Below are 23,667 nucleotides of genomic sequence, written 5' to 3' on the forward strand. Positions count from 1 at the left end.
CGAGCCGCCTGCAGGGCGCTGCGCAGACGGGCGGCGCGGCGGGGGCCGGGCGCGGCGGCGGCGGCGGCGGAGACGGCGGCGGCGGGGCGCGGGGCTGGCGGCGTGGCGCCCGCGCAGGCTCGGGCGGGGGCGGCGCCGGCGCGGGGTCCGCCGGCCTGCAGGGGGCGCGCGCGCCCCGGGACCCTCGCCGGCCGCCCCGCCGCGCGCTCGCTTGCCGCCGGGCCGAACATGTGTTTCTGTTTTGTGTTGTAGCATTTGTTCTGGAAGCTCGTATTTACATTTTAAGTGTATCTGGTGAGTGGGTTGGAGCCCTCGTCTGGGCCGGGGGAGAAAAGGGGAAAGGAAAAAAAAAAGAAAGAAAAAAAAAGCGCCCTCCGGTTCGTCTTTTAGTTGCTCCTCATCCTTTTTCTCTCCGGTTTCTCATCACTCCAACCAGGTAGGGGCTGAAAATCAAAATCGACAACGATCAGTTCGCGGGGGTCTGGGAAAGTCCCCCTACCGGCTTTTTTTTTTTTTAAGGAGAAAAGGTAAAAAAAAAAAACCTTAAGAAAGGAGAGGGGGTGGGGTGGGGGGACTGAATGAATAAAAAAAGGGGAAGGAAAGCGGATCCACGTGGTTTAATCGGAGACAGACAGAGATCCCATTGTTCAAAATCAATAATAAAAAAAAAAAAAGCAGACGGGGCGAATGCGTAGGGACTCCGGGGGGAAGTCGCGGCGGAGCGGGGCGCCGAGCGGCCGGCGCGTTCCGGGAGGCACCGGGAGAGTTGGGCACGATTAAAGTTTTTATTTTCCGTGTGTGTCGGAGCAGGTGTTTGGGGCTGGGGGCCGGTTTTGTTCCCTAACCCCCCCTCCCCGGGGGGTTCAGCTCATAGGAGTCTGGGGTCCGAGCCTGCAGGCTGGGCGGGACGGAGGGCTGGGCAGGACTTGTGGCGTGGGGGACACGGAGAGTCCCGCATTTAACAGAGTGGGCTAGGGGCGGGGGGCGCAGAACAAAAGCAGCAGGTGGGGCGGCCGGGGGAGGGGGGCGCGCTTTGCCGCCCCAGGGGCCGGCGGGGCTTTGGGGAAGTGTCCTGGCGCCTTCGCTCGTGGACACCTGGGAGACCGGGAGGCCCTTTCCCTTGCCCTTTACTTTTATTTTTGCCGGGGGACCGGGCTGCAATTGTGATGCGATGCGAGCGAGCCCTAAGTTGGGGATGGGTCGGGGTTCTCCATTTTTTTTCCTTCCATATATTATTTCACCTTTTTCCCTCCGGGGACCGCAGTCCGGCGTGACGGGCGGGGGGAAGCCCTGGGCCCCTGTGCGGGATTCCCCGGCGGCCCGGAGCCGCGGGCCCGGGAGGGGCGCGATTTCCTCCCGGCTCGCCCCCACTCCGCCCACCCCGCGGCCGCCGCTGCGGGGAGGGCAGGGGAGGAAGTGGAGGCCGGTGGCTCGGCGGCGCTCCCCTCCCCCCGCGCAGTTTATAACCCGTCCATTGTGCGCCGCGGCCCCGTGTCTCCTCCAGCGCGACCATGCCCAGGAAGAAGGCGGCGGCGGCCTGGGAGGAGCCGAGCTCGGGCAACGGCACGGCCCGCGCCGGGCCCAGGAAGCGCGGCGGCCCGGCGGGCAGGAAGCGCGAGCGGCCCGAGCGCTGCAGCAGCAGCAGCGGCGGCGGCAGCAGCGGCGACGAGGACGGCCTGGAGCTCGACGGGGCTCCCGGCGCGGGCAAGCGGGCGGCGCGGCCGGCGGCGGCCAAGGCCGGCGCGGCCGTCATCATCACCGAGCCCGAGCACACCAAGGAGCGCGTCGTGAGTGCGGGGCGCGGGGGGCGCGCGGGGGTCCGGCGCGCGCGTGCGGGGCGGGCGCGGGGCGCGGGGCGCGCGCAGGCCGCGGGGCTGAATCATCCCCGCCGCCGCCGCACAACAAAAGGGCGCGGGGCGGGCGCGGGCCGGCGGGGGCGCGCGGGGTGCGGGCCGCGGCCTAGCCCGCCCGCGCGGCCGTTGGCGGTTGGGGCGCGCGCCCCGGGGCCCCCCGCGGGGGAGGGGCGGCCCGAGCGGAGCCCGAGGCCCGCGCCAGGGGGTCATGGCCCCGCCCCCGGCGCCGCGCGCCCCTCCCTCGCTCCCCGCCCCGGGAAGGGACACTTTGCCCAAGTTGTGTCGGGCCGGCCCGGGGCGCGGGCGCGGGGCCCTGCGCGCACGGCGCCCGCCGCCAGACAGCCCGCCGGTCCGTCTGCCCGTCCGTCCGTCCGCCCGCCCGCCCGAGCGGCGGGGCGGGGGCGGCGGGCCCCGCGGGGCGCGGCGGCGGCGGCGGCGGCGCCGGGGCTTTGAGGTTCCCGCCGCCTCGGCTCGGGCGCCCCGGGGGGGCGGGGCCTGGCGGCCGCCGCGCATGCCCCCTCCGAGCCTGCGCCGTCTCGCGCCCCGCGGGGGCGGGGGCGGGCGGCCGCGGGGCGCATGCTCCGCACTTCCCCCTCCTCCCCCCGCTCCGCCTCCCCCCGGAGGTCGGGAAGCCCCCGCCTCCCCCGCACCCCCAGGTGCTGGGGCTTTGTTCGCCGCGTGTGGTCCGGGAGGGCGCGCTGGAGCGCGCGCGCTGGGGGGGGCGGGGTGGCCCCGGTGGGCTCTGCGTCGCCCCCTCCCGCGGCCCGCCTGGGAGACGCATCCCTGACCGCAGGAGCTGGGAGAGGTGGGGGCAGTTTCGCTCCCTCCTGCGACACCTGCAGCCTTCCCGGCCTCCCCCCACCCCCAACCCCCAGTCCCCTGCCCTGCCCTGCCCTGCCCTGCCCTGCCCTGCCCTGCCCTGGTGCGCGGCGCTCCCGTGTGAGCGGCTGGGGACCGCTCCGGGACTTGGGTTCCCTTCTTGGTGACCCTGGCCGGGGATGTCCGGTCGCGGAGAGGTCCTGCTTTCTCTCCACAGCCCGTGGCCGACTTTTCGGGGTCAGCGTGTCCCATTATCCCCGCATCCCTCTCCCTTCCCCCCCATCACCACCTCGGGCAGTGACTAAGTGTCGTTTCTACATCCACTTTCTAGATGAGGAAACTGGGGCACAGAGTTGCTGGGCCTCCCCTGAGATCACACAGGGCTGGATTTTCCTGATGTCATCCCCGCTGCCGCCGCGGGCTGGCAGAGTCTCACGTGAGACTGTTTGTAGTGCGGGGGGCCCCTGGCCCAGGAGGGAGCAGGAGGCCCCCCTGGGGCAGAAGGGAGCCAGGGGTGTGGACGTGGGAGCCCTGGAGATGCTGTCCTCTGGCGGATGGGCTCCTGTGTCCACGGGACAAGGATGCTCAGAGGCTCTCGAGCCCACTGCTTTCCCCAGCGGCCTGTGAGAGCCAGTGGGCCTGTTGTTGACAATGATTCTCACTCCCAGGCTGAGTTTCACAGGAGGAAGGAGGGTGGGAACAGCCAGGGTCCCAGGACTGCACAAAGTTGTGAGATCCGAGGTCCATATGCATGTGAGGCTGGGAAGCGTTTCTTTGGGCTGGTGGCACAGCTCCCAAGGCGCCTGCCTGCAGGAAGCCCCCCGGGCTTCTTCACATTAAGGGGGCTGATTGTTGGTTTGGGGCCATACCCGGCTTTGCTCAGGGCTTATCCTCCTGACTGCTCAGGGGATGCTGTGGGACCATTTGCAGGGGAATTGGGCCAGGGTCGGTTCTTGCGGTGCAAGCGTCTGCCTTGCTGTACTACCTCTCCAACCCAAGTTACGGTTTTTTGTAGCAGCTTATGGGGTTAGGCCCAGGGGCAGGTCTGGGCCCACGCTGTCCTAGGTGAGCACCCTGGTTGGTTTTTGCCCTACTCTGCCTGGCCCAGGGGCCCACCTGAGATGTCCTGTATTGATCTGCAATGACGCAGCCCTCAGTGGAGGCACAGCTGTGGGTTGTTGGGCTTGACCATGAGCCCCATCTTCCTGGGTGGTTAAGAGGCCACATCTATGTTTCAGTCTCAGAAGGTGTGCTTCCAGGGACGTAGGTTTCTAGAGTTACGGCCTGTGTTACTGACTGTGTGGGGCTGGCTAAGTCTGAATCCCCGTGAACCTCCCACTGTACCGAGCCCGTCCTGGTCCGAGGGGTAGCACATGGAGAGTGTCCATGTCTTTTGTGGCCTCTTCCTGTGTGTAGCATAGGGCTGCCGAGAGTTTACGGGCCCCGAGACAGTCTTCACTTTGAAAGCACCACGTACGTCCCGCTGAGAACCTGACTTCAAGTCTGTTGTCCTCAGGGGCCCACTGGGGAATTTGTTGTTGCGGTCGTTTCTTTGAATGCCCCTCCCTCTCCTGCCCGTGGTCTTCTAAGTGGATGTCTGCTGAAAGCTTGGCCACGAACGAGCCGAGAGTAGCACATGGGCAGTGGCTCACAAGCCCCCCTGGGCCACGAGCTCCGGGTTTCACGCCGCACAGAGGCAGCCGGTGAGATGGGTCTGCTCGTCTCAGCGCAGCCTCTCTGTGTTGGCGTTCCTGCCACGTGGCAGTGTCCAGTGTCGCAGACACGGACGTCCGTCCACGTCACTGGCGGCTGGATGGACATTTCGGGCCACTCGGCCTCGGCAGCCTGGCGGGGGCGCCCTGCTGGAAGGAGTCCCCAGGCACCCGGCTTCCAGCTCACCAGATGGGCCAGGCCCATCACAGAGCTGGGCTGGCGCTGCAGGGGGGTTTGGAGTCCGTTTCTCTGTGGGGTTTTGTTTCCTAGAAGGTAGAGAGTGGCGTTCAATGGCAGAAATGTGGGCGCTCGTGGGCAGCAGTTGCCTATCCAGTGTGGCCCAGTGTGGAGCCGCCAAGGCCCCTGACGGGGGACCAGTCAGGCTCCGCCCACTCGCTTTTGGGGGCTCAGACCTGGTCCCGGGAGTAGCTCCCCTTCCCGGGGCTCTCCCCCCTCCACCCCTTCGAGCCGGTGGAGAGGGCTGGGTTGTGTTGGACTGCGTAGCCGCTGCTCGTGGGCCTCTCGCCATCGCGGCTTGCCGGCTTCTGCCAAGGCCGACGTCTCCCGGCACAAAGGGAAGCCCGTTCCCGCGCATGGCCATGGCAGCGAGTCCTGGCAGCGAGGCCGGGGCCGGCTGCCAGCAGGGAGCAGCGCCGGGCAGCGGTGCTGTCGTGAGCGGGGATCGCGGTGCCGGGCGGTGTCTAGATGGCCAGTGCCGCACTTGGCGCTGGGCGCCATCCCTGTGCAGGGGCGGGGGAGCCCCGCCGCCTCATTCCAGGGCCCGTCCCGCGCTGCCCTCCCCCCCTGTGGCCCTGTGGAGCAAGCCCAGGGCTGCTCCTGGGGGGAGCTGGCGGCCTGTCTCGTCGAACAAAGGAGGGGAGATAACCATCTGGGGGAAACTAGGCTCCCGCTCAAGTAAGCCGAGTCCGCGGGCGCTGTGCGCGCTGGCACTGCCCTCCCCTGCAGGTCGCGCGCTCAATAATTTAGGCGCAGCCGAGCCCTTCTCCTTTCCGAGCCGTCTCCCCTTCCCCGGCCGACGGGGTGACGTGTTCAGAAGTGGCTGAGCAGGATGGGACCTGTCACCCCGGCTGCGGCTTTGGGTCACGCAAAGGTCCCAAACTATTGGGACCGTCAGATGTGCTCATCTGAAAAACACGGGTGCCTTGTGGTAAGGCTCCCGGGAGGCCGGAGGCTTCTGGTGGGCCGTTCCTCATCTCCACCTTTCACGAAGCCCGAGAACCCACAGAACTGCCCCCTGCAGGGACTGCCCTGGGGGCGATGTGGCTGAGGAGAGACGCCGAAGGGGGAGCGGCAGTCTGCCAGGATCCCCGCCTCCCCTGGCCTGCCCAGAGAGTGCACTTGGGCATTCCCGACGCCCAGCAGAGGCCGGAGAGATGAGTGACACACTTCCGCAGGTGGTCTGAGTGACCCTCGTGGCGAGTGTTGTGTGTCCAGGGGGAGGATTGTAGTGCCTGGTCGAGGACCCACAGCCTCTCCCTCTCCCCCGCTTCACACCCCGTGGGACCCCTGGGTCTCTGGCCGGCAGTGAGGATGAGCCCCTTGGGAACACCGAGCCTGTCGGCCCCTTGGGAGGCAAACGGCCACTTCCACGTCCTCCTCAGGTGGGAAGCTGGCACTGGGCAGCACGTGGGCGGCACTGCAGGGTGTGTGGCTCGGGGTGGATGGAGGCCCTGCATGAGTGCCCCCAGGAAGGCCCGTGTGGCCCAGCGGGTCGCTGGTGGGCACCCGTGTGGGGCAGCAAGGGGCGGCGGTGGCCGCCGCAGCCTTGTTTCTTAGGAGCTTGGTGGACGCTGTCCGGAGAGGAATTGAAGGCGGTGGCCCAGTCTGGGCACAGTGGGCCTCGGGCACTCCCATCCGGCCTGTGCCCGACCGCGGGGGAGCCTAGGGGTGAATCCCCCGGGGTTTTGCTGTCTGAGACGGAGCTGGGAAGTCAGGAGCCGCGTTGTAAGCTAATGTCTCTCCCCTCTCTCCCTCTCTCTGTCTCTGTAGAAACTCGAAGGGTCTAAGTGCAAAGGGCAGCTTTTGATTTTTGGGGCAACCAACTGGGACTTGATTGGTCGAAAAGAAGTGCCTAAACAACAAGGTATGAAAACTGGTTTCTGAAAATACAAGAAGCTACTATTCATTGAGTGCTTCCTATGTTCTAGGTGTCCAGTGTATTCTGGAGCTCATTTGCCAGGTGGGTATTCGCTGTAGGACTGATCAGAGAGACTTAGTGGCTTGCCTGAGGCCACACAGCCACTGGAGTGGTGGAGCTGGATTTGAGTCCTGGTCTGGTTGGGAGCTTCTCACCACATAATTCTGCCTTTAAGGATCTATTTCTTTTCTTTTTTTTTTTTTTTTTTTTGCTTTTTGGGTCACACCTGGCGATGCACAGGGGTTACTCCTGGCTCTGCACTCAGGAATTACCCCTGGCCGTGCTCAGGGGACCATATGGGATGCTGGGATTCGAACCCGGGTCGGCCGCGTGCAAGGCAAACGCCCTACCCGCTGTGCTATCGCTCCAACCCCAAGGATCTATTTCTTTAAGGCTGAACGGCAATGCATAATTAGTAGCCTGAAATCAACATCGGCACCATTTTTTGGGTCTTCCTCACTTATTTTCATTAAAGTGAGACTGGTCCTTGGCATCGGGAAGATGGCGTGAGGGGCTGGGCTTGTGCTTTGCCCCCCTGAAGCCCAGGTGCCCTGCCTCAGCACCGAGCCTGAGGAGCCTCATCACCACCAGGCGTTTGCCCGACAGCACGCTCTCCTCGCCCTCAAAGCCAAGCCGACTGCCAGGGTGTCCCGGACACCTGTTAGGAGGCGGACGTCGACTGCTGGGCGTTGAGGAGAGCCCGCGCTTCCTTGCAAGCTGCCGCAGAGTCGCAGGAGCTGGTGCGACAGCGTGGACGGGCGCTGGGGAGCAGGGGGCCCGAGAAGGGGCCTGGCGCTCCCAGATGCTTTCCGGAAACCGCTCTTTCTCCTCAGGAGAGCATCGGCCCATCCCAGAGAGGGATGCTGGCCCCGTGCCACGGTTTATGGCTTCTTGATTTCACTTGGAGACAGTCCCAAAGTACTTTCCAGCATTGCTCAGAGAGCAAATATTTGCACGCTGACACTCCCCGGTGCCTCCAGACGAGCCTGGGAGATGCGCTCGCTCGGGGGCCGGCGGAGTTAGCGTGGAGGGTGCTCAGCCCGGGCAGCCTGGCAGCCGGCCTCTCCGGCACCCCATGCCCGTGGGTGACCATGTCAGCTGCTGCCTGTCCCTGGCCTGGGCCGCAGCTTCTCAGAAAACCCTTGGGAGAGTTGGATGGATTTTGCGTTGATTGGGGCCGTCTTGCAGTTTTTACCTCGGCGCATTTCCACCTTTGCCCGCCTGTCTGGCCTCCCTCCGAATGAAGGTTTGTACGTATCTGTCTATTCTGAGTTGTGAGTGTATTTAAAAGCACTCTTGGTCCCTCTCACCTACTGGCCAGGAGGCATGACAAAGGGTCTGTTTGCCCACCGGCAGCCAGAGCAGGGGCAGGACCGTCGCCCCTTCTGCCCCGGCTCTCTGCACACCTTGCAGCGGGCCTGCCTTCCCCCGGGGCCTGGGGCAGCCCTGCCGCCCCTCGTGAAGGGGCCTGTCAGATGGGCCTCCGGACGCTCGCCCGCTGGCATGATAGCCACAGCCCCTGCCCCAGCCCGAGGAGGGCCAGTCCTGGGGCTGAGGAGGGCCTGCCCCCTGGCCGGGCCCGCTTGGGGCTCGGCGGGAGGCCAGCAGACGTCCCCTCTGCTCTGCCCCCCAGACCTCGGGTGGCCCCGAGACTGGAATGCCCATGGAGGGGGCCCACGGACTCTCCGCATCAGTCCCGCTGCTCTCCGTTGTGACTTCATGTGAAGCAGACGGTGACCTGTGAGGGCGGTTGCTTTAGATTTGCTCCTTCCCCCAAGAGATTTATTGGTTTTTCCAATACCTTTTAGTAGTGAGGGCTCAGGTGAGAAGCCAGGGTGTTGGCCTGTGGCACTCTGACTGGTGCTGGGGTGCTTAATGAGGCAGGAGTTCCCTTGTCCTGACCTCCAGGACTAAAGGCCGGGTGGCGCCCTCTTCTGGTGGACGCTGGCAACACGGCATGTGTGTGGCCTAGTTGAATAGGTACTTTTTCCAGTGGAGTTAGGTAACTGATGAGAAATCTGCCTTTTAAGCCTTTCCTGCATCAGGATCAATATGATGCAGCCGGTTTCACGGTGTTTTGCATTTCATAATCGTCACAGACCCAGGAGCCCTCATGTTCTGTCCTTTGGAGCCCCGCATTGAAAGTACAAAGCAGATAAAAGTGGATTGTGCCATCCCTGTTGGTGGGGTGAGACGGGGTTTTGAAGGAGGCTGTTTCTTTCCTCCGGCCCTTGGTGCCAAGTGTTAGGTGCTGGGCATGTGGGGGCCCTGGGCCTGGGGTGGCTGTTCAGGGCAGGAATGTGCCATGCGTCCTGGGAAAGAAGCGGTCAGGCCTGGGGGCTAAGATACACACTAGGAAAGACGCAGGCCGAAGGCCAGGGACTGAGAACGGTGAAGGCCCAGTCGGGGAGAGGTGTCTCGGGGCTTATGGGGGCAGGGAGGACGGGGCCCTGCAGGAGGAGGCCAGGAAGGTGGTCAGAAGAGGAGCCGGCCAGGGCACCCACAGAGCGGGGAGGGGGCATGCAGTGGACCTTGTGGCCGTGCCTGTGGGCCTGGGCCTGCCCCGGCGAGGGCCCACCAGCTCTGCGGAGATCACTGCAGCTGTGGCTCTCCCGGGACGCCCTGGTCACTGGCGAGGGCTTTTCGGGGTGCCCTTCAGCCCCGCCCCTCTCTGACTCTTGCAATCTGGTTCTCTTGCAGCTGCTTATCGCAATCTCGGTCAGAATTTGTGGGGGCCCCATAGGTATGGGTGCCTGTCGGGGGTCCGGGTCCGGACGGTGGTGTCGGGTTCCTGTGCTGCCCACAGCCTCCTCATCACCACGGAGGGGAAGCTGTGGAGCTGGGGTAAGTAGGCGCCCTGCGGGGGCTTCCTGCCGCGGCTCCCGCCCGACCCCTCCTGGCTCTCACTTCCCCACGGTGGCTCGGGGACAGTGTCAGCCCCTCGGAGTCCCTTGTTAGCTGAGGGTGGGCCTTCCTGTGGTGTGCTCCTGGGGGAAGACCCCCCCCCCCCCGCTTCCCTGCTGTGCCACACACAGCCTGACGGTACTGTTGTTGGCCGTGGGGATGCCCCTGCCGCCCTCTCTGTTTCGTGGTTTGGGTTACACCAAGGCAGTATTCAGGTCTTACTCCTGGCTCTGTGCTCAGGGATCACTCTTGGTGGGACTTTGGGCCCCGTGTGGGGTGCCGGGAATTGAACTGGGTTTGACCACATGCACGGCCAGTGCCCTGCCCACTGTCCTATCACTGGTCCCTGCCCTCTTTCTAGGGATCATCCAGGCCTGCAGGTTTTTTATTTTTTCTTTTTGGGTCACACTCAGCGATGCACAGGGGTTACTCCTGGCTCTGCACTCAGGAATGACTCCTGGTGGTGCTCGGGGGACCGTATGGGATGCTGGGAATCGAACCCTGGTCAGCCGTGTGCAAGGCAAACGCCCTCTCCGCTGTGCTATGGCTCCAGTCCTGGTCTGCAGGTGCTGAGGCCCGTTGCCTGTTCTGTTCGTTTCTTCCGTTTACCCCCGAAGAGAGCCTGGCTTTCCCTGAGCTGAGCTTTGTTAGCCCCCCTGGAGAGCACACTGCTTCCGGCTCCCCAGTGCGGCTTGTCCGTCCTCTCCGGGGCACTGACCTGGCTGTTCGCTCAGGCTGTTTATCCCCGTGCCCCCTGGATGCTCCTGGACACCCCGAGCTGGGCAGAAATCCCTTCGTTTCTGTCCCTTGGCTCGCTTGCGGGCCAGATGACTGCATTTTCACTTTGGTCCGTTGGAACCATTTTTTGCCGTTTCATGAGTGGCTGTACCAGAGTCCAAATAGATTAACATCTGTTGTCTTCCTGCACTCCGCTCATTTTGTGATCTGGCTGAAAAAAGCCAGCAACTGTCTGGCCCCGTTCATGCCTTGGAGCCTAGGAGACATGCTGTCAGTCCTGTGCTTTTTGGTTTTCTTAATTCTTTTGGTGACACCCAGAGATGCTCAGGGGTTACTCCTGGCTCTATGCTCAGAAATTGCTCCTGGCGGTGCTCGGGGGACCATATGGGACGTCGGGGATGAAACCCAGGTCAGCTGCGTGCAAGGCAAACGCCCTGCCCACTGTGCTATCGCTCCAGCCACAGTGCTGTGCTTTGTAGTCCTCCCCCTCACTCCTCCGGCCCCCAGGCTCAGCACACAGCTCTGACAGTTCGTGGCTGACCTGCGTTCTTCTGGATAGCTGTGCTGGGTTTCACTTCCCTGGTGCGTCTGTGCAGGCTGTGGCTCCGCCCTGTGGGGCAGTCGGGGGCCCAGGGGCCCACTGGGCCCCTGTCTGTGGCATTTGGATGCAGCCAGCCTCAGGACCATGAGCATCCTGAGTGGACCTTCCCAGTGCCCACTGTTGAGCCGCCTCTTCCCGCCACGTATCACGACTGCAGGGCCCCTTTCCTAATGAAAGGTGAAGAGTTGATCCCTGGGGCAGGTCTGACTCCTGCCCCGACTACCCTAACAGTGCTGTCCTGGGAACCCCTCCCACTCCACTCGTCCCAAATGTCCCAAGTACGGATGGCCTTTGCTCGGTGGGCCTGTGGGTGGCCTGAGTTTTGCTGGAGCCCTCATACCCTGCCTTGAAAACCAGGAAGGAGGGAAGGAGGATTTGTGCATTGCCCCCCCCCCCACCCCCCGACCCATTTCGACTCGCTGCTTTTGCTTTGGGGCCTGACTTGGTGACAGGGCCCACCCCAAGTGTGTGGGCTTCTGTCCCAGCCCGAGTCCTTGGCCTGGTGCTGGGGGTCCCGGAAGGGCGGCCCCTGGGAGGTGGGGTCAGCGCTGTGCCATGAGCGTGCTTTATCTAGGGCAGAGGAAAGGCAGTGACGACAGAGGCCACCTGGCCCCTGGTAGGCGCCCAGAGCGCTGAGGTAATTAAGCTTGAATGAGGCAGGTGTCGGAAATGGTTCCTGTCTTAAAATACATCCCAGAGTGAAGGGACGAGGGGGTTGGTGTCTGGCAGGTGCTCCGGAGTGCGAGTGGCGAGTGGCGAGCCGCGGGGCGCCTGCTGGTGTGTGGCCTCCGGGCCGGGCCCCTGGCCGCCTGCCGGCAGAGGCTCGTGGTGGCCCTGCCTGCGGGACCGAGAAGCCGCCACGGCACGCGGCTCTCCCCTGCGTGCGGCCCGGTGGGGCCCCGGAGACTTGTCCCTGCTCGTGTCCAGCTGCCCCAGTGCCTCGCTGCTTCCCACACTCTGCTGTTCTTCGCCGCTAGGCCGCAACGAGAAGGGGCAGCTGGGACACGGGGACACCAAGAGAGTCGAGGCTCCCAAACTCATCGAGAGTCTCAGCCATGAGGTGATCGTGTCCGCGGCCTGTGGGCGGAACCACACTCTGGCCTTGACAGGTGAGGAGCTGCTGGGTCCTTCTGGGGTCCTCCCGCGTGCACTCACGTCTGCGCTGCCCTGGGGTCCCGTCCCCAGCCGGGCGGGTGTCGCACTCAGCAGTGCTCGGGAATTAGGCCCTGGAGCAATCCAGGCCTCGGAGTGTCCCCCGGCCCCAGTGGGAGCTGGGCCCGAGGCAGGCACATGGTCCGTGACAGGGTTCCTCTGCCCCGTCTTCGGTCAGGGCTGTCCCCTGCGTTTTACCTGGTGGGGAAACTGGGCCGGCTGTTTCCGGACATGGGATCGCAGGTCTGCTCAGGACCTGAGCCTGACTGCCCTGTTGTGACATCACACTTTTCTTCCAGAAACGGGGTCCGTTTTTGCATTTGGAGAGAACAAGATGGGCCAGCTGGGCCTGGGCAACCAGACTGACGCCGTCCCCAGTCCTGCACAGGTACGGCTCCCCTCTTCTCTCTGCTTTTGTGTTGGGTTCCTCTGTTGTTGGAATTCACCAAATCCTTGTGAAAACAGGGCCGAGATGCTCTGAGTGGAACCAGTTTGATACCTGCTTGCAGTCAGAGAATACCCTGAAAACTGTGTTTCTTTTTTGAACCAAAACATTTCTCACAGAGGCCTTGTTTTAAATCTCTCCTGGTCTGAAGTAAGAAATGGTGCAGGTGGAACGATGTGTCTTTATCGGCAAGTTCTGAATGTCGGTTTGTGGAGTTGCCTGCCAGGTCCACAGACATAGCACACTTAGTCCTAAGTTAATGTTCGCACATCCTAATGATTTAAGATGAACTTGAAGGGGTGGTGGGATTTTTCCCTATAAGGGGAGCTGTGAGTGTAAGGCTGATTGGGATCTCAGTCATTTAGGTGACCGAGGGCGGGACTTGGATTCCAGCCTCTGGCGGGTGAAATGGTTTGAAGTGCCCCCTGTTGCTAGTCCTTTGCTCTGCGAGGAGTGTAATGATTTCAGAATGAACCGTTTTCTGTGCTCATGCGTCCTCCAGGCCTGCTGGGCTCCTCTGCCTGCTGCCCCCTTCTCTTCCCTGGACACTGGCCTGTTCTCTGAGAGCTGCTTCCAGCTTTCCTGTTTAATTACTCAGGGCCTTCGCTGCCTTGCTCAAACTTCCCAATCGTTCGTGAAGGACCTTATTTCTTGCTCACACCTTCAATTAAGACCAATTAGCTAAGTATCTCAACAGTAGTAAAGAGAATACAAAGTTCTCATTCCCCCGCGTGGCAAGAGTGCTTACGGAAGCGTTTACTTCAGAGCTGGGGCTGACAGCCCTGGTGATTCACAGGAGATCGTGAGTGCTGGTGCCATTCTCCTGTCCTGCCGCCCCGCTCTCACGCCCAGGCCAGCTGGTTGGTTCCGTGTTCCCTGGGGCCGGGATGTGCAGGACTAGGCAGTGACGTCGCTTTGACCTGTCTGAGCTCAGCACCATGTGGGGTTGTGGGAAGTATGAGACGACATGTTTGTGCAGGGCCCACATTCCGCCTTGGAATAGCCGCGTCCACTGAGTTTCCGCCATTACCCACAAATTGTTTCCACACCAACCTGCAGAGAGCTAAAGACTCCTGAAACGTTCATCTCTTAAAAAAAAAAAAATAGGAAAAAGGTCTGAAGTTCTTCTGTCTTTCCTTTCCAGATAATGTACAACGGCCAGCCAATCACCAAAGTGGCCTGTGGGGCTGAGTTCAGCATGATAATGGACTGCAAAGGAAACCTGTACTCCTTTGGGTGCCCTGAATATGGCCAGCTGGGTATGGAAGTCTTTCTAAAAGCTCTCTAATCTTAACTGTGTATTTAGCGCTGGAAGTCGGTGTGTGTGGGGGTGGGCTGCACCGCACACACGTCAGAAATGTGGGTCATTGATCTGATAATAGCCTGATCCATTAAGTGGCTCTCGCAGGGCCTGACCGACCCGTCGTAACTCACCGGGCTGAGGCTGAGGCCTAGTCTTCTAGCCTTCCTGGGGTCAGGCTCCTGTCTCCCGAGATTGCTCCTCCTGGTGTGGCCCCCTTCGCATCAGCGGGCTCACAGTTGGGGGGAGCTAGGACCACCTCTGTCCTGCATTGGAGGCCAGTCGCCATGGGAAGTGAGGAGTTGACCCAAGTGGAAGTTGGTTCTGCATGACCCGGTCTGGGCTGCTGGGGGCCTGTAGGAGCAGGGAGGACCCCTGGTTTCACCCCCCAGAACGCACTTCCTGAGAGCTCGTGGAGGGCAGCGGCAGACCCGGGGTTCTGCAGTTCTCAGCCGTGACTGACGCGGTCTCCATTTTCTTTTCCTGCGTGACATCAGAGTGGTTTTCTGCTCCGAGAGCCTTCCCAGCCCGCAGCCCCTCGCAGAGTAGGAGGTGAGGAGTGGGTGCCCTCTGCTGGCTCCTCAGCCGCACGCCACTCCGGATCCCGCGGCCCCCGCATCTGGGCGTCAGGCTCCGTCATTAGGCTCAGGCAGATGGAGACTGTATAAATAGAACCAGGGGCATCTCGCTGGCCTCAGCCTGGAGGGAACAGTGACTCGAGGAAACTAAATATACCTCCAGTCAGAAGTGAATAAGGAAGAACAGCCCCTTACGTACATTCACTGCATGTTGCCAGGGAGTTGCTGGAGACTGTTGGAGAAACCGTTTCCATGGCCACAGGCCTGGTGCCGGCTCTGTCCCCACCCCGGGGCCCAGCAGCGGAAGTGCGTGTCTGGTCTACTTCTGGAAACGTGTAGTTTCCCTGCTGTCGCCGGCTGCCCCAGAGCTGCAGACCAGCAGTTTGTGACAGCACATTGATTTTCCTTCAGGGAAAAGGTAAATGTTGCAGGTGCTGATAACAGTAACGATTAGAGCCGGGAGTAGTTTCTGTGTATACTAATAGTAACGATAGTGATGGTTGGCACGGAGTCCTGCAGACCGGACACCCTCCAGAGCCACTACTCAGAATCCCGTTTGCTTACTTCCTGTGCGTCTGAAGGGACGGCGAGAAGTCTTTTATTTTCCCCGTTGAAGCAGTGATTCTTGCTGGTTTGCTTTAACACTTGTTCCCAGGGGACCGGGTTTCTCGGCTAGCGTGCATGCTTTACATGCCGGAGCCCCGGTCAGTTCCTGGCACTGCACGGTCACCAGGACACCACTGGGAATGACCCCCCACCCCCAGCACTGAAACTGGAGTAGCCCCTGAGTAGCGCCTGGTGTGGCCCGGAAACCAAAATGGTAGAATAAGAGCTTTTCTCAGGTGTCATTGTCCAAATCCAGAGATCCCCTGGGGGGCTTGGGAGCAGAAATGTTGATCGTGGGAAGGTTTTGTGGCTCCATCTGCCCTGCTCTTTCTTATGGTGCATTTGCCGGGTCTGGCATGAGACGTGCCACTGAATCCTTGCATGGTGCTAGGGCATAGTCACACACGGAAACACAGGGACTGTGCTGGATTTCCGGCCATTCTCGGCCTATTCCGTGGTTTCTTAGCCACTGCAGCCCTCCCCACACTTTGGGTCGTAATTTACTTGGTTGGTGACCCAGAGTGAGAAATCAGTTCTCTGGACCGAGAGGCACGCGTGACAGATTTTCACAAAGTGTTCCTTTTCTGTGGTCAGCATGTCGCTGGGTGCCTTTTCCGGTGGCGCTCTGGCTCTGGGGCCGCGTCAGGTGGTGCGCTCAGGGGCTGCTTCTGGCTCTGTGCCGGGTCGGATTGGAGCTAGGTAGGCACGGCTGTGGCTGACAGGCCTTGGGGTGGCCTGAGGCTCTGACCGTGGCCCCGAGCTAAGGCCGCCCCTGACTGCTGGCTCCCTGGCCGCCACAGGACACAATTCGGACGGGAAGTTCATTGCCCGAGCGCAGAGGATCGAGTACGACTGTGAGCTGGTGCCCCGGCGCGTGGCCATCTTCATCGAGAAGACCAAGGATGGACAGATCCTGCCAGTCCCAAACGTGGTTGTGCGGGATGTGGCTTGTGGGGCCAACCACACGGTAAGCTCGAGCCTCACATTAGTGGAGAAGGGGCCATGCCAGAGCCCAACACTTGGCTCTGTCGGGTCCTGACTCGGGGCTGAGACTCCCTGCTCTCGGGGAGGCGGTGGGGGTACTGGTCAGGCCGCCACGGGACGTGGCTCGTGTTGACAGCGTCCTCCGGGATGTCCACAAAGGTAGTGGGACAGACAGGCAGCCTGGATTGGGGTCGAGTAAGTATCTTGCTGCCTCTCACAGATACCCCGGGCATCTTTCCAGGTTGATAAACAATATCCCATTCCAAGGACGTTGAGTCATTTTTAATCATTTTGGTGGTTTCCTTAAAGGTCGCTTTAGATAAATAGCAACAGCTTTTTGGTATGTGTGTCTTTTACCCTTGGTTGCCTTCTTGGAATGGTTTTGCCGAAGAGAGCCTATATATGTCTGTCACCGTTGGTTTTCTTCTCGCATGTTGTGGTGTGTGGCTGCCCGACCCAGCCCTGCCCAAGTCTTCTCCCCTGGTGGGTAGGCTCGCCGTGGCTGCTGCGGGCCGGGTGGCGTCCTTCGGGGGCCCCTTTGTGCAGTGTGGTCAGGGGTTAGGGGGACTCTCGGGTCACGTGACTGTTGGGGTCATATGACTCCTATGTCAGACGGAGGTCTTGGGAGAACCTGAGTCAGGCTTCACCTGGCTGAGATGTTCATGGCGGACGTGGAGGTTGGTCTCCTGTGTACCTGGGGGAGGGAGAGCAGGGGTTTAAACCCAGGGCAGGCGGGTCAGTTCTCGGCCCCCTCTGTAGGTGTCATCCTGTACTAGGAAATGCAGTACCTGCCTCACTCTAACAATACAACTTGCTAATTTAATTTTTCCATTTTCAATACTGAATCAATTTATTTATTTATTTATTTTGCTTTTTTGGTCACACCTGGCGATGCACAGGGGTTATTCCTGGCTCTGCACTCAGGAATTACTCCTGGCGGTGCTCAGGGGACCATATGGGATCCTGGGATTCGAACCCAGGTTGGCCGCATGCAAGGCCAACGCCCTACCCGCTGTGCTATCGCTCCAGCCCCATCAATGCTGAATTTATTCCAGGGCCTGTGTTGGCGTCTTTATTTTCATCTGGGTTGTCTCTTGCTCTTGGACTGGGGACGTCTGAGTTCTGGGCAGCCTCTGGGTCTTGGTTCCCCTAGGTGTGCTCCTTTACCTGCACACCTCCCTCTGCACCGAGGGTGTGTGACGTCTGCTGAAGCACATGCTGTGGAAGGTCAGCTGTGGGGGCCACTGGCCCCGCACCAGCACCACCCCTCAGCCTGGGTCTGCTGCCTCCTGCCCAGTCAGGGTGAGGACCAGTGGCAGGTGGGGTCGGGGGGTCTGTCCTGAGGGCCTTTTTGTACGGGCAGCCCCTTACTGGTGTGGGCAGTTTCACGAATATTTTTTGAAGAACTTTTTTTTTTTTAACTGAGTTGCTGTGATTTCCAATACTGTTATCACACTTCCATGCACACGTGATTCTAGTATCCCCTTTACCACCAGTCTCTTCCCCAGGTCCCAACGGCCCCTCCGGCCAACCCCCTTGTAAACTCAGCTCTGACAATTGGTGTGCCCTTACTTTGCTGCTTTTTTTAAATTTTACACATGGGAGAAATTTCCCCCCACCCACCCCATTGTACATGTAGGGGAACACCTACACACATACAGATAGAGCTAATCCCTGGAAATTCTACAAAATTATAAATCAATGATCAGTTGATAAATGTTTTTCAGGAACTTGATACACACACGTGTATATACACATACATACATTTAACGGTTATAGGTAATTTTGTGCTGATATATTTTAAAATTTATCAGTCGGTAAATCCTACAACTTAAAATTTATTAAGAGAAATTTGAATTGGCCTATAAAAGTGTTTTATCTCAAGAATATTGGCTTTATAATAGAAAATATTATACTGCTTAAGTGCATTAATAAGTAAAGGGTTGTAATAAAAATCTCTGGGTGTAAAAAACAAAACACCCGATCAGATAAAAAACAATATTAAACATAAATGAAAAACTAATTTGTTATTGAAAAGTCTGAAAGCTTTTTGTAAGCTAGAAATACAATTTTTAAAATTATGGCCTGAGTGCCATATTAGGTTTTTTTGACCGTGATAGCCGTGCTCAGGAATCACCCATGGTGGGCGTGGGGACCATATGGAATGTCAGGGGTCGTACCCAGGTCGGTCGCATGTAAGGCACGCGCCCTCCTTACCTGCTCTGAATAAGTGCTGTGCTGAGTGCCTCCTAAGTGTGTTCTTAAGGTAAATGGACATTTGAATCTTCTGGTTTCTGGGGTTTTTTTTGGGGGGGTCACACCTGGTGGCACTAAGGGGTTTACTTCTGGTTCTGTGCTCTTTGATGACTTCTCACAGTGCTTGGGGGGGACCATGTGGGGTGCTAGGGATTGAACCCAGGTAGCAGTAAGCAAGGCAAGGACCCCACCTGCTATATTATCACTGTGCCCTCCCCTTACCTTTTTACTCTCTTGAAAGATTGGGGGTGGGCCACATCTGGCAGTGCTCAGGGCTTACTCCTGGTTGTGCACTGAGGATCATTCCAGGGCTCAGGGGGCCATATTGGTGCTAGGGATCCAGCCTGGTTCAGCTCTGACCCCAGTGCTAGCTCTCCAGCCCCTGGCAGGATTTTCTGCTGGGTCACGTGAACAGTGCTCACCTGCTTACGGGAAGAACAGTCTGCTCCTGATGGAGGGACGGCTTGGGACCCGGGTCCTGTTCCCTCTGGGCCAGGAGCCATCAGCGGGGGCGCCGTTCCCTGGGGTCCAGAGCAACAAAGGCCAGGTTGGCACCTGCACGGCGGGCCTGTGACCGTGTCCCGGGTCTCCCTGCAGCTCGTTCTGGACTCCCAGAAGCGCGTCTTCTCCTGGGGCTTCGGTGGCTACGGCCGCCTGGGCCACGCCGAGCAGAAGGACGAGATGGTTCCTCGCCTGGTGAAGCTCTTCGACTTCCCGGGGCGCGGGGCGTCCCAGATCTATGCCGGCTACACCTGCTCATTCGCTGTCAGTGAAGTGGGTGAGTGGGACACGCCCTGCCAGAGACGCGTGTGGAATGTGCGGGGGTGGTGCTCCCTGGCCTCCCGTACTCCTGCTCCCGCCCACAGCGCCAGTGTGCTTCTCTTTCTCCAGGGGGTCTGTTTTTCTGGGGGGCCACCAATACGTCCCGTGAGTCTACTATGTACCCGAAGGCTGTGCAGGACCTGTGTGGCTGGAGAATCCGGAGCCTGGCTTGCGGGTACGTGGCTGGGCCCCTAGCACAAGCCTGGCTTTCTCTGGACCCCTGCACTGTCCCTTGGCCCCAGCAGAAGCAAATGCCCTGCGGTTCACTCTGAGGATCTCATTAGGCACTCTAGTGTTTCTGGGTTTTGGGGGGCAGACAGCTGTGCTGCTGAGTAGCACACCCAGAAGGGCTCAGGGGCCACGCGGTGCCAGACATCAGAGCCGGGGCCGTGTGCGTGCCTGGCACATGCTCTGCCCGCTGAGCCACGGGCCGCCCATCTTGTACTCTTGGTGCGAGTGGGTTGGCTGCGTGGCTTTCCTGCACTCACCTGGCTGCCCTGAGGAGTGAGGGTGTCAGGACGGCCCTGGCTTGGTTTCAAAGCCAGGAGGTGGTGCCACACTCCTGGGAGGCCCCGTGGAGGGGGAGGCCCTCGCAGGGAGGTCCGGGACTCTGGCGACCGTCTCTGCCTCCCCCTGCAGGAAGAGCAGCATCATCGTGGCTGCCGACGAGAGCACCATCAGCTGGGGCCCATCGCCCACCTTCGGGGAGCTGGTACGTCTGGCTAGGGACGGAGCCCCACCCCACCCCGCCCGCCAGTCTTGGTCCTTGGGCAGCGGCCCACTTTGTACCCACATCAGTACCCCCATGTTCGGGTCAGCATTGAGGGTGCCGCTGTGCCCCTCCAGTGACTGATGCTGGGGCGTGGGTGCTCCCCGTGGCGGGAGCTGTGGCCCTGTGGCTGCCCTGCTCTCCCCAGAGGGTGGGCCCAGCTGGGCTGTTCCACTTGGCCTGGGCCTTGTCGCTCGGTGGGTGGTCCTGGGCCCGTCTGCTGTGCCTGCCTGGGCCATGGATGGAGAGGAGGCCTGGAGGCGGACTCGGTGCTGGAACCATCCCCACACCTGGCGGGTGGCCTCAGAGGGGCCCGTGCAGGCCGCGTCTCGGGATCCCTGACCGTGTGAGAGCCAGCCCTGCCCGGCATTTGGGGGTCAGACCCTCTTTGGGCCCATGAGCGGAGCGTCACTGGCTTTGGAAACTGGGGGGAGTTGGGATGAGGCCGCTTCGTGGCTGAGCAGCCGGGAAGGCGTTTGGAGGACATCCTTGCGGCCGCTGGCCCTGCAGGCTGCGCAGGCTAGCAGGGCCGTGCCGAGCCTCTGCCGTCTCTGGCCTGGGCAGCCAGCAGTCTGCACGTGGGTGGAGCGCTGGGTGCCTCGGGCTCTGACGAGACACCCAGAAGATGCAGGCGTCCCCTCAGGTCACAGCTGAGCCTCTCGTGTCAGTCCGGGGCGGAGCTCATCGGCAGTTGGCTCAGCTTTGTGGGGAAGCAATGCTCCCCACTCCCGGCTGTGGTGTCCCTGAGCGGTGGGCGTGGCCCATGGGTGCTGGGAGCTGGCCTTCCCCTGTCCGGGTTTCAGGGACCCCCATTCCTCTGTCTCCTGTCTGCCTCATCAGGGATACGGAGATCATAAGCCCAAGTCTTCCACTGCGGCCCAAGAGGTGAAGACCCTGGACGGCGTCTTCACAGAGCAGGTGAGCGGGGCTCAGAGGAGCACGGCCCGCGCCTTGCCACCTCCTGGGGGGTCACAGGAGGGTGCAGGAGCTGTTGGCCACTGCTGGGCTCCTCCCAGAGGGGCAGACTCGCCCCAGCAGTCGGTCCCGCCAGGAGGCCAGCTGAGGGGTGCACCTTCCGTGGGGCAGAGTGGGGGTTCTGGGCCCGGAGGAACCGGGAGCAGGAGCCCTGTGTGGCGGCCGGGACGGGCATCGGGGGGCCTCACACGCTGCGCTGCCCTATTCCCAGGTCGCCATGGGCTACTCACACTCCTTGGTGATCGCGAGAGATGAGAGTGAGACCGAGAAGGAGAAGATCAAGAAGCTGCCAGAGTATAACCCCCGAACCCTCTAATGCTCCTGGAGGCTCGTCCCGCCCCGCACCTGCGGCAGCTGTCATTCCCACGGAGACTCATCCCACTCCGCACCTGCCGGAGACTCGTCCCCACTGCACACCTGCGGCAGCTGTCATTCCCGCGGAGACTCGTCCCACCCCACACCTGCACTCGCTGCCATCCCACGTGCACTGGGACGGACGTCAAAGGAGGGATTGAAAAGAGCAATGGTTGACCGAAGGTGCATTTTTGTTAGACTCCCTGAGGTTCCGTTTTATAAGTGATTCAACGTCAACTACCTTTTCTGTATGCTTTCCAAAGTGGTTTTTTTTTTTCCTGCCGCCCTCAACGTTTAATTAAAATATTTGCTCAGAGTTGACTTACCATTCCTACAAAAGAGGCAAAACTTTGAGCAATCTAGCTTTTTCCTCCCCTTTTTTTTTTGAAGTTTTTCTCCCTCCCCGGACCCCCGTACACTTCTCAACACACCCCTTTCCGGTTGTAATTAGCATCGTGATCCGAATGGGTGCCTGGGAGAGCAGCCACCCTTTACTCAGAAACAGATGTCCCCTCCGGGAACCGGCAGCATCTAAGCAAAGACCGTCCCCGTCCTGAGTCACGCCCGCCTGCTTTGGAAGCGTCTGGGCCCTCCTCTCCTGCTTTCTCTCATGACCGGCCCAGGCCAGCCTTCGTTCCTTACCCCCTTGGCTGCTTGCAAGCCCTACTGCCTTTTGGCTGCAACATTAATAGAGTCTGCCGTCCCTGGGGCGCTGGGGTCTGTGTTTAGCCATTTATATATCTACTTTAGCTGTAAAAGAAATCCAAATGAAATCAGGTGATTGCAGAACTAGTGGGGACTTGGGGGCAGGAGGAGGGGGTGGGGTCACACAGGCGTGGGGACGTTGGATCTGGTTCCAGATGGGCTTTAAGCCCGCTCAGATGGGCCAGGGCCACCTCTCCAGCACTCGCCACTAGAGATTGATCAGCCAGCAGCAAAAAGTGCATTCTAGAGTCCTTGCAGAGAAGGGACCAGCCCCGGCGTGCCGCCTTTCAGGGCCGCGAGCTCCTGTGTGTGTCCCCCACCGGCTGGGCCCTTCCAGCAGCCCGCTCTGCCCCAAGGTCCGGCCTCTGTTCTGCACCCAGCTTCCTAGTCGTGCTTGCTTGGCTGTGGTACCAAATAGTCGGGATCACTGAAGACGTCCCCCTTCCCATGTGTCAGCGCAGATGCTGTGACTGCCGCCCCGGCCCTCTGCCCAAGCGCGTCACCGGTTTGCACTGCTCTGCGTGCGTTACGAGGTGCCTTTCCCGGAACCCTTCTCTCCCTGGGACCCGAGAGGGTCAGCTCTGGCTGGGGCTCTTGGTTTCGAGAGGGTCTGGACTGGTTTGGGTGCTTTAAAATAGAATTTTTTAGTTCAGTGGTGCTTTGGGGTGGGGAGAGGGGTTTAGAACTCCAGGGTGAGACTTGGGTGGATGGGAAAGTTGAATAGTGGTCTTTTTAAAAAAAAAAAAAATTCTTTTTTGCTTTGCTATTGTTACCGCTTGTCATTGTCTCGATGTTAAAATGCCAAAAATGATCTAGTTGTTGCTTCTCCCCCGACTTGTCCCGTCACTCCGCAGGGCGGGTTCTGCCTTGTCAGGGCACCTACCCTTCTCTGGCCCGGTCAGTCCCGAGGTCTGAGGGGGCAACTGTCCCACATCTTTCCCAGATTTAGTCTGATTTCACGCTCATTTCTACTGTTAGGTCAATAGTCCAGGGGAAAAACTTCTGCATCTTGAGAGCTTCTGCTAAACTAACCTGATTTGTCCAAATCACCCCCAAGCCACCATCTGACTCCAAGCTTCTGTGTGTGGGACCCCTCACCCCTGTTTCCCTGGACGAGTCTCTCCTGGAGACGGGGCTCACGCACACGCTCCTGGTGCCCGTGTTGCCGTCGCCCAGAGCCGAGGAACCGTCTCTGGCCCCCCCACGTTGGCAGGAGCTGCCCTCAGCCATATGCCAGGCTCCAGTCTGCAGTGGATTCATCCGAAAGCCGCCACCAGCCAATTCCAGACGCTCCCTGCCAGGGCGAGAGCGGGCGAGGAGCAGGTCCCTTGCAGGCGGCAGGACGTGGTCCTGCTGTCCCCATCACTCCTTTTCCCGTAAGGATTTGAATGAACTGCCCACAGGGGAGACGTGAGGGACAGGCACCGGGCACGGTGCTGGCCCTCGGGAGCGTCTGACAAGTCTTCCAGCGCAGGAGGGAGAAAGTGGACCCAGGAGGAAGGTGGACAGAGAGGCTTAGCGCGAAGGGGAACCAGGAGGAGGGGATTTGGTCGAAGGTGCCTGGTTTAGTGCTGTAATTGTCTTTTTTTTTATATATATATATTTCTTGGAGTAAGCATTTTAAATAAATGACATCATTGTTTACTCTGTTTTGGCTTTTGCGATTCCTTGTAAGTGAAATCACCTGTGCGTGTCCCCCCCTGCTGGCTGTCCGGGCACCCCAAGCTCACCCATGGGCCCCCGGGAGCAGTGTGTGGGCCGAGCCATGGGGAGCTGGCCACCCTTAGGAGAGTGACCATGGCGGCGTTTCCACACGCCCCTCACGCTGGGGCCAGTTGGAATGCTTCTGAAAGGGCCGTCTCCTGCGCCTCCTGCACACAGCCTGGCTTTGCCAAGGGAGGCCTGTACTGAGACTCCAGTCAGCCCCCTGCTGGT

The 23,667-nt window shown here is 60.4% G+C and overlaps 1 protein-coding gene across 1 annotated transcript; it reads left to right on the forward strand.

Moving 5' to 3' along the window:
- Window positions 1–211: 211 nt before the first annotated feature.
- RCC2 (regulator of chromosome condensation 2) lies at window positions 212–23,381 on the forward strand. Its single transcript, XM_055138925.1, has 13 exons — window positions 212–436; window positions 1,505–1,787; window positions 6,396–6,489; window positions 9,244–9,387; window positions 11,764–11,895; window positions 12,238–12,326; window positions 13,528–13,642; window positions 15,668–15,834; window positions 18,705–18,885; window positions 18,999–19,104; window positions 19,569–19,641; window positions 20,539–20,616; window positions 20,885–23,381. Exons 2-13 carry the CDS (start codon window positions 1,512–1,514, stop codon window positions 20,987–20,989), a joined length of 1,560 nt encoding a protein of 519 aa, XP_054994900.1. The 5' UTR covers window positions 212–436; window positions 1,505–1,511; the 3' UTR covers window positions 20,990–23,381.
- The last annotated feature ends 286 nt before the right edge of the window (window positions 23,382–23,667 follow it).

This window comes from Sorex araneus, chromosome 5 (assembly GCF_027595985.1).
Source record: "Sorex araneus isolate mSorAra2 chromosome 5, mSorAra2.pri, whole genome shotgun sequence".
NCBI classification, from domain to species: domain Eukaryota; kingdom Metazoa; phylum Chordata; class Mammalia; order Eulipotyphla; family Soricidae; genus Sorex; species Sorex araneus.

Excerpts from the sequence above, each read along its gene's own strand:
- RCC2 (XM_055138925.1), top strand. The coding sequence starts at position 1,512 with ATGCCCAGGAAGAAGGCGGCGGCGGCCTGGGAGGAGCCGAGCTCGGGC. Across the intron at positions 11,896-12,237 it reads CCACACTCTGGCCTTGACAG|AAACGGGGTCCGTTTTTGCA; the intron begins GTGAGGAGCTGC and ends CTTTTCTTCCAG. Across the intron at positions 12,327-13,527 it reads CCGTCCCCAGTCCTGCACAG|ATAATGTACAACGGCCAGCC; the intron begins GTACGGCTCCCC and ends TTTCCTTTCCAG.